This window comes from Alexandromys fortis, unplaced genomic scaffold (genome assembly GCF_014885135.2).
Source record: "Alexandromys fortis isolate MF-2015 unplaced genomic scaffold, M_Fortis_MF-2015_v1.1 scaffold_159, whole genome shotgun sequence".
NCBI lineage: Eukaryota > Metazoa > Chordata > Mammalia > Rodentia > Cricetidae > Alexandromys > Alexandromys fortis.
This window is the reverse complement of record NW_026068031.1, coordinates 3549227-3558939: the sequence shown is the minus strand read 5'-3', so window position 1 is coordinate 3558939 and position 9713 is coordinate 3549227. Positions and strand designations below refer to the sequence as shown.

The window sequence follows — 9713 nt, the reverse complement described above, 5'->3', positions numbered from 1 at the left end:
ACATTACAGATGCTTGTGAGCCACCACGTGGGTACTGGAAACTGAACTCAGGACCTCTGGAAGAGCAGCCAGTTCTTTTAAACACTGAACCATCTCTCCAACCCCTATCTAGACTTTTTAATACTGAGAACTAAATCAAAGGCTGGGAAAAGCAGCCTTTTGAAATGCTTTGGTTTCAACTGAAATGCTTTCCACCTACAATGCTGTCCAGCTGCTTCAGAAGGAAGCCTCACCTGTAGTCCATATAGCACAGAGCATTGTAGTCTCTATAGCATTGCCGTGAAAGCTTACCTATTTACCTCACCTTCCTGCCACGCTGAACACGGCTGTGACGTCACAGCACTAGTTCTCGAGTCCCCAAGTTTCTTCAAGTAATTCTGCAAGTGTAGGCTCCAAGCTGCCTTCCAGACCTCCCAGATTAACGAGCCCTCATCCTCTTCTTACAGGGAAGCTTTGAACTGCTTCCCTTCCTCTCAAGATCTGATGCAGCCATCTAGAAGTGGGCCCCAAGATGGTGTATTTTAAGCTCCAAGATGCTCAAGTCTTGAAGCCATTACTGTAGATTACTAAAAGGTCAGAGCCCTTTCCAGTGAGCTGCAAGAGGAAACAGAGCCCTTCTCTTTATACTTCTGTTTGAGGCTCCCCTCTCATCATAGCCCTCTCTCACAAACACAGAAAGGGCTGTGTGGCTGCTCTTTCAGTTCATTCAGAACTCTGAACAATAAACGAACTGCGGGAGTTTCCAGTAGCTTTTATTGGCAAAGCCTAGGAAAAGGTCCAGAAGGCATTTCTGAGCAAACAGCAACCCAGCAAAGAGTCATGGTATGTCTAACACACCACAGAGCAAGAAGGTTGGAGTTCCTGAAACAAACAGCGTGGTCACCAAGTGGCCCCAGAGTCAACAGGTAAGCCCCGCTGTTCAGGTAAGAACAGTCCTGGAGGCATGCGTCACTGGGGATGAGTAGGAAGGCAGGGAACTCCCCACTGCAGCAGCATTGCTATGTCTCCAGCTCCTCTCTCTGGGTCTATGTTGGTTCCACTTAGGACAGGCGGCGTCAGAGGACATGGTCATCAGGGTGGTAGAGCTCGCTCATCAGCCGGTAGATGTAGGACGGTGCATTCCCACCAATGTTGGAGATAAAGAGAGTAATGAGCTCGGGGGGCACGTAGTCAAACACAGGACAGTGAACATTGACCTTCTCCAGAATGTCCCCTGCAAGACAATCACATGCTAGAGATGAAACTGAGGCCCCTACTCTACATAGCACAGAAGGTCTAAGTTCAATAATGCAAGCATGCCAGAAATCCATGGCAAAATCAAACTGGGCAAGATGACTCCCAGCCCGGATTCTCATGTGTAACATTTTCCAATGGCTGAGTCAGGTGGACTGCAAGTGTGAGCACGGCCAGGGCTGCTGTCTCAAACCAAAACATTCCAACAACAGTGAAACCAAGCTCTCGGCTGACTTTTCATAGCACTTGAAATAGATTTCAGACTTGGGACTGGAGCAATGGCTCACTGGTTAAGAGTACTAGCTGCTCTTCCAGAGGACCTGGGGTTGATTTTCTGCCACCACATGGCAGCTCACAACCACTTGTAACTCCAGTTCCAAGGGATCCAATATCCTTTTCTGGCTCTGAGGGCACCAGACTTCATGTAGTGCACAGATAAACATGCAGGAAAAACACCCATTATAATTTTTTTTTAAATTCAAGATTACAACCTTAAAGGCCCAGTCTTTCTCCACCAACCACACTAACTATAATTTGAACCACTCTCTCAGGCTGACAACAGCCCAGCTATTTTCAACAGGCTAAACACACTTGGATCTCATGCCTTGTACCGTCCCTGGAAAGCTTCCCAAATCTTCACAGGATAGCATCCATTCAGTGAGGACTCCAGCAATGTCCCCTCATGGAGATCCTTCATTAGTCTTAGGTACAGTCCTATCGTCACTGTGTTTCCTTCCTAAAGCATGCTGGGAGCCAACATTTCCTTGCTGTCAGCTACAGTGGAAGGACCCTGTGGAAACGGCTCCAGCGTCTCCTTACTGTATTTCCTGGACTTAGACAGTGACTGCACGACAGGCATTTCTTTTCTTTTCCTTAGTTTTCTGAGATAGTGTCTCATCCTGTATCTCTGGTTGGCCCTGGACTCACTATATACATAAGACTAGGATGGTCTTGAATTTGTGGTGCTCCTCCTGCCTCAGCACCACGCCCCCACGTGCTGGGGTTATAAGTGCCACCACATCTGGCTTTAAAAACTGTCTAAATGAAAGGATGAAATTTTCCAACTTCCAAGAAGGGTCAGGACAACAGGCAGTGTTCTGCTCTCACAGGAAATACACAACTGACTGGCCTACTGACAAGGCTGTGGGCTCACGGAGCAGAGTGGCTGCCTTTGGGAGAGGCCGGAGATGCAGGCCCCCTCCCTGCAAACAGGGGCATATAGGCTAGAGGTGAGTTAGCAAGTGCAAATATTTCAGATCTTGCGGCTTTAGGCAGCCAATTCATCAAAATGATTACTTATAGCAACTTAAGATGGTTCACACAACCAATTAACTAAAAGTCTCTCTCTTTCACACACACACACACTGTACCTTCTGTGAAAGGAAGGACTTCTTCAGGAGCCACAAACTTGTGAAATGAATCTTCTTCACTGGGGAACTAGGAAAAATTAAAATTTTGTTTGTTTTTTGAGCCAGGGTTTCTCTGTATAACCTGGCTGTCCTAGAACTTGTTTTGTAGACCAGGCTGGCCTCAAACTCACAGAGATCTACCTGCCTCTGCTTTCCAAGAGCTGGGATTAGAGGCATGCGCCATCATTGCCCAGCTATTCAAATATTTTTTAAAAGAGATTCAGCAATTCCACTCAGAGACATGTAGACAAGACATAGAGAAATGCATGTCCCACAGAAGTTTTATATCTAACTGCTTAGCATTATTTGCAGAAACTAAAAGGTAGACCTAACTCAAATACCTACCGACACATACATGGTTAGTTAGGGTCTGGAGAGATGGCCCAGTGGTTAAGAGCACTTACTTTTCTTGCAGAGGATCTGGGTTTGATTCCCAGCACCCACACAGCAGTTCAAAATCATCCTAATTTCCATTCCAGGGAATCTGAGGCCCTTTTCTGACCTCCCTGGGCACTAGACATGCATGTGGTACACAGAAATACATGCATGCAAAGACCTCATACACTTACAAATTTTAAAAATGTAAATTAAATAAATGGTAAACTGTGGTATGTTTTCATGCAGACCTCTCAGTAGGTTGTTCCCAAGCAGACAGTTTCTGTCACTATGAAATGACTCTTCATTTAACTGCTGATATTCAGACTGCAGAGGAAGGCGCTGAATGGATTCTATGATCCTAGTTTCAATGTACCTGCCATTTTCAGAAGTGTTTGGAGGCAATGGAGTGTAGTGAATGGTAACTGGACTCAAGGGCCTTTCTCTGCCCTGTGTTATCCTAACATTAGTGGAGATAGGTTATAACTATCAATTCTGTTCATGGCTCAAAACATCTATGGCTCTTTTTTTTTTTTTTTTTTGGTTTTTCGAGACAGGGTTTCTTTGTGGCTTTGGAGCCTGTCCTGGCACTAGCTCTGTAGACCAGGCTGGTTTCGAACTCACAGAGATCCGCCTGCCTCTGCCTCCCAAATGCTGGGATTAAAGGCGAGTGCCACCATCGCCCGGCTTCTATGGCTCTTTTTAACCATTAAGCAAGGAACAGATCAAAAAGAAAATCTAGTGTAAGCTGAGGGCCAGAGTTCAAACCTACAACTGACTTCCTTCTTTGTTGGTGACCAGCTAGAGACAAATGGCGTACCTGTGGAGAAAGCTTGAACATGGGCGCACACACGATGAGTGGGGTGGAGTGGTGTTTTGCTGCCAGAGCCAGAGTGTGAGTTCCTGCCACAGCCCTCAGGGAGCCGTTTGCCAGGATAGTCTTCGTACCAATGATCACCTTTGGAAGGAGAGGAGACATGAGCCACGCTGGAGTGGAGTCCTAACAGGCCCTCTGGCTGCATGTTCAGGCCTCTACCTTAGCATCTGGAGGGCTCACAGGCCATAGAGGGAAAGGAGCCTCCTAGGCTCAAGCCGAGACTACCAAGTTCTAGTTTTGCCAAACATGGCATGGGATGGGAAGCTGCAACACCTCCAGTTCTTTCCCCATCTTTCTTGGAAATCTATCTGGAGCACCTCCCAGGAAACCAAGAACCTGTCATTTCCTACCCACTCTGGCCACACCCTGAGCATAAGTGGGAACCCACAGCGAAGCCCCCACAGCCAACACTCATAGCTCAGTTCTACTCCATTCTCCTCAATGCCCTAGCCATACTTAGAGGCTATTGAGGACCAGTGACGTGGTGAGAGGGAACAAGTCCAGCAGACAGATTATGAGTACCTAAGTGCACACTTTCAAACAGTGCTGGAAACCTCCTTTCGCCATGGACCTCATAAGACAACAAGAAGAAATCAGTATTCTAGAAGCAGAACTTCCTGAATTCATCTCAGTGACTCCAGTGCCACCCACCTTGTTGACTCTTGACATAACAGCAAAAATGGCAGCATCGGTCATGACAGTTGTCTCGATGTTTGCTTTGGACAAATTGATGGCCATTTCATGACCCTGAAACAGGAGGGAAAGGCTGATGCTGGAGAGAGTAAGAAGTGAGGAGAGCTCTCAAATGTAACCGGAACTGGAAGACTGTCACCTATCTGTGGTGTGCACAGCCTGGTAAGCCATAGGGATGCTAATAAACAGAGCAGCCGCAAAACTGGAAACACAGCTGCTTACACAACCAAGCTGGCAAGAGGGCTCCCGACTTGTTTTATAACACTGGACAGCCTGTGCGTTTCTTTCTTGAGACCTATTATTTACTTAAGGATTGAGTGAGATCAAATCAAACAACAGCCATCCCCAAGGTCATAAATGCCCTACTGACTCCTAGGAGACTCAGCAACACTAGGCTTTCTTAAACTAATACTTAAAAATATCTATAGCAGCCGGGCGGTGGTGGCGCACGCCTTTAATCCCAGCACTCGGGAGGCAGAGGCAGGCGGATCTCTGTGAGTTCGAGACCAACCTGGTCTACAGAGCTAGTTCCAGGACAGGCTCCAAAGCCACAGAGAAACCCTGTCTCGAAAAACCAAAAAAAAAAAAATCTATAGCAACTTGAAAATCCTTAACAATCCTTTGTTTTTTTGGTGGTTTTGTTTGTTTAGACAGGTTCTCACTATGTAGCTCTTGGCTGGCCTAGACTTCATTAATTAGACCAGACTAAGTTGGCCTCACAGTCACAAAGAGCCGCCTGGGGGCTGGAGAGATGGCTCAGTGGTTAAGAGCACTGCCTGCTCTTCCAAAGGTCCTGAATTCAATTCCCAGCAACCACATGGTGGCTCACAACCATCTGTAATGAGGTCTGGTGCCCTCTTCTGGCCTGCAGGCATACACACAGAATATTGTATACATAACAAATAAATAAATATTTATTAAAAAAAAAAAAAAAAAACCAAAGAGCCGCATGCCTCTGCCTCCCCAGTGCTGGGACTAAAGACCTTGCTACTGTGCCCGATTTACTTGTTCTTTCTTTTGAAACAGGGTCTTTATGCAGCCCTGGCTGTCCTGGAAGAACTCACTCTGTAGACCAGGCTGTCCTTGAACTCACAGAGATCCATTTGCTCTGCCTCCCGAGTGCTGGGATTAATGGTGTGTGCCACCACCGCCCAGCAATGATTTACTTTCTTCATGAATCGAGGTCATGTTAATCAACTTACGGTTGGCTCAGACTCACCCCATCCCTCCTTTATTCTTTATTCCCTCTTCACCTTCTCGGGTTTAAGACAGCGTTTCTCTATAGCTTTGGAGCCTGTCCTGAAACTCCCCCTGTAGACCAGGCTGCTCTCAAACTCACAGAGATCTGCCTGCCTCTGCCTCCTGAGTGCACACTCCCGAGTGGTTCCTCTTTACTCTTTCTTTTCTGGTTTTTCAAGACAAGTTTTTTTTTTGTGGCTTTGGAGCCTGTTCTGGAACTAGCTTTTATAGACCAGAGTGGCTTCGAACTCACAGAGATCCTCCTGCCTCTGCCTCCCGAGTGCTGGGATTAAAGACATGCACCACCACCGCCGGCTCCTCTTCACCTTTTCTAAGCAACTCCAGTAACCCCTCTTACCTGACAGAAAGGAGCACACTCTGCAACAATGACATGGAACTTCCTCTTCCGGGCTGCCTCTTTAAGGAAGGCCTCCACTGTTCTAGAATAGCCGATGGTCATGATCACCTCATTGGAGTGGATGTGCTCCAGAGCCTGGGCTGCAATGTTCTCCGTTGTGCCTTCTGCAAGAACAGTTTGCAAGGGAATGGAAACTGCCCTGCTTCATCCCAGACAGGCACGGTAATTTCAGAAAGGGAGCCCGCCCTTCTTATCTACTGCCCACCTGGCAGACCCGGTCACCAGGGTTCACAGGCTCAAACTGGAGCATCCCAACCTTTGAGAAGCCGCACTCCTGCAGGGTCCTCTACCTCCACGCCTCAGCCTGCCCTGTCTCCCAGCAGCGCTCCTGTTCATCCACACGCCTTGCTGGCTACACTAACTCCCCGCAGCTGCTCTAGATGAGGTAAGGCCAGAAACGGCCGTCTGGGGAATCCTTAAGTGCTACCTGGAGAGCAAACAGATCTGCCCTTGACAGAACTCTTCCTCCAAAAGGTGGCCACAGCACCTCCTTTGGGGGGGGGGGGGCAAAAGAAAGCAGAAGAGTTTGAGAATGGAAGTTTGGGGCACAGATGGCATTTGGTTATTTTTTTTTTTGTAAATCCTCCTTTTATTTTTTTATGTTTAGTTATTTTTATTGCATGAATGGTCTGCCTGTATGTATGTCTGTTTGCCTTGTGTGTGCCCAGTCCTTGCAGAGGTCAAAAGAGGGCATCAGAGCTGCTGAAACAGGAGTTACAGGTGGCTGTTAGCCACTGTGTGGATGCTGGGAATTGAACCTGGGGACTCTACATGAGCCATCTTTCCAGCCCCAGTACCTAGTTTTTTAATCTTTGAAGAATTGGTTACAACAACAATCTGCAAGTAAGGACAGAGGTGGTGTGTGTGTGTGTGTGTGTGTGTGTGTGTAAATTCACGGAGGGGTGGGTAAGATGGCTCAGTGGGTAAATGGATAAATGTGCTTGCTGGTCAACCCTGGAAACCTGAGTTCCATCCCTAGACTCCACATAAAGGTGGGTGGAGAGAACTCCACAAAGTTCTCCTCTGACCTCCACATGAGCCATGGCACACATGCGCTCCCTTTCCATCGAAGCACACATACACAAGAAGATTTTTTTCCTTTTGTAAAGACAGGATGAAGTTTACTGAGGACTTCACCTTCTGTTTTTGAAACGCTGGGAATTAAACCCAGGGCTTCAAGTATGATACTCTTCCACCGAGCTTCATCCCCCAGCAAGTTCATTTGATTCAAAATTAAAAATGACCTGCCCTAATAGAAATCTCCATCACAATCGACTTTTAAAAGAGTGGGCCTGTCCTGATAGATGGAGTTACTATTTACTATAGTACGGGTGTTACCAGACCGAGAACAAACTCTGGAAACCGGAGGACTGGTAATCTCGCCCGACTCTGTCAATGGACGATCTCTGGGGGCTTGTTTCCTTATCTACCTGCGACCTATCTCGTCCACTTGGTGATCTCTTACCCAGCTCCACTAGCAGCTCATTAATGGCCTCAACGATGTTGGACTTTAGTGGGGCATAATGGAAGCTGAAATCCTCGCTCAGGCCACCGGATGTCAAGAGTTTGTGCAGGGACTCCTGCTGATCGCTCTCGTCAGTGCGCCCGTGCAGCCTAAGGAGGCAACAAGACCCAAGGGTGTGGGTGTGGGGAAGGGTGATGGGGGGCAACCGGAGCAGCCCCAACAGAAGCTCCAGAAGGCATGGTGTAAAAAAAAAAAAAAACCCTAGATCCCACCCAGACCCCACCCCGGCCTGAACCTGACCTGCCATACTCCTCCCGGATGATCTTGAGGACTCTCCTCACCATGTTACCCACGGTAGTCTCGGAGGGCTGCGCGGTCGTCATCCTCTTGCCTTCTCGGCGGATCAACTCCATCAGCTCCCCTGCAACCCAAGAGGGACAGGATGAGCGGGGCAGGCGAAGCGGGAGGGGGGGGGGGGGGGGGGGGGGGGGGGGGTGAGTCTCAGCTTCAGTAGGGGAAGGAGGCAGAGCAGAGGGAGGCTGGGTCTGCCGCACCCGCGTTGCTCCAGCGGTGGTCCGTGATGAGCCGGCGCAGCAGCCCCAGGGTCTCCCGAGCCATGTCCTCCGAGCTGCGCTGCCCGCCGTCTCGCTTCAGAGTCTCCACGAAGCCCTCTATCCTCCCGGACAACTCTGAGCCCTTCGCCGCGGCACTCGGCATCTTCACCACAATCCCCACAAGCTGCCGAAACCTCGACTTCCAAACCACAGCGTTTCACTTCCGGGGCGAGAGAGGTCGACTTCCGTGCAGGGAGGCATGCTTGAGTTTGGTCTCCGTAAGCCCGCCCACCCTGCAGCTGGGGCCAATCACAAACGAGCTACAGCGGAGCTGGGCGAGCCGCCGGGAAGTGACGGCTGGAAGCGGCCTCTTGGGAGTCTGCGCGCCGATCGGTGCTGCTGTACAGACGCTAGCCGGTCCGGTTGCTATGGGAATAGCGAGCGGTGATCCCGCCCTGCGACCAAGAGGAGTTGCCTTCCTCTTTCCTGGCCTGGCGTCGGGGTTTCCTCCTGTTGCTTGGTGGACGCCGTGAGTGCGCATCCAGGGCTCCGGGCGCCCAGAAAAGTGCTGTCACAAGGCGTGATGTGGTGCGCCTCTTTCAGATAGCTTCCATTCCCCACCGACATTAACTTTCTTTCGCCCCCTTGGTGCAAGGAATTGAATTTAGGAACTAAGAGGTGCTAGGTAAGCGCCCCACCATTAAGCTATCGTATCTATCCCTAGCGCTTCTGTTGTTGTTTGCCTTTGTATATCGGCCGAGGAAGTAGTCACTAAGAGCTAATAGAACACCAAACATGGTGGCCTCCGGAGTACATACAATGTAGTAAGCGCTCCGTTGAACCCAAGCCTACTAGGTATGGAGTGCTGTGTGTAAGATGACTTAAAGCTACTCAGTGAGATGGGTTCTCTTACCCTCAGTTCTGCACATTGAGAAAGAGAATCTCAGTTTAAGCAGTTAGAGAAACGGTAAGGCTGTGCTTAAAATCCAGGGTCGTCGTCTGAACCCAAAGTCTGTAATTAGAATCTCTTAAGATAAACTCCTCAAAGGTGAATCTTTCAAGCTTTTAAGACTTTCCTTACAACAGACAGATTTTTTTTTACAGAGAGATTATGTCAGTATCAAAATCATGCAAAGATAGTGCAAGAATTAGCCTGTCATTAGCCAAAAAAAACCCCCGCAATAAATTATTAATGCATACATTAAAAAGAGTTAAGTACTTTTAATCCCTAAATAGCATATTGATTAATTCGCTTGTCTTTAATGTATCTGAAAACAAGCTCAGAACTTATGTCAGGATGTGTAAAAGCATAATGTAATTTTTACAACTTGCCTTCTTCATTCAGTATAACATTACTAAAATTCACCCTTTCTTGCCCTGCTGAATAGTATTATACAGTGTGACTGTGAAAATTTCTAGCTACTCATTTTTCTTGAGACATTTTGGTTGT

The 9713-nt window shown here is 48.3% G+C and overlaps 1 protein-coding gene across 1 annotated transcript; it reads right to left on the bottom strand.

The window, feature by feature from the left end:
• Nucleotides 1-735: 735 nt before the first annotated feature.
• Eif2b2 (eukaryotic translation initiation factor 2B subunit beta) lies at nt 736-8500 on the bottom strand. Its single transcript, XM_050164646.1, has 8 exons — nt 8264-8500; nt 8010-8130; nt 7710-7858; nt 6185-6348; nt 4546-4641; nt 3838-3975; nt 2604-2670; nt 736-1213 (listed from the first exon to the last, which is right to left on the bottom strand). The coding sequence occupies exons 1-8, from the start codon at nt 8424-8426 to the stop codon at nt 1056-1058; spliced, it is 1056 nt and encodes a 351-aa protein (XP_050020603.1). The 5' UTR covers nt 8427-8500; the 3' UTR covers nt 736-1055.
• Nucleotides 8501-9713: the final 1213 nt, after the last annotated feature.

Bases quoted from the DNA above. Each gene is read 5' to 3' on its own strand.
- Eif2b2 (XM_050164646.1), bottom strand. From the start codon at position 8,426: ATGCCGAGTGCCGCGGCGAAGGGCTCAGAGTTGTCCGGGAGGATAGAG. The intron at 6,349-7,709 runs GTAAGAGATCAC...CTGTTCTTGCAG, and splicing joins TGAGCTGCTAGTGGAGCTGG to AAGGCACAACGGAGAACATT. The intron at 3,976-4,545 runs GTGGGTGGCACT...CTCCTTCCAAAG, and splicing joins TTATGTCAAGAGTCAACAAG to GTGATCATTGGTACGAAGAC.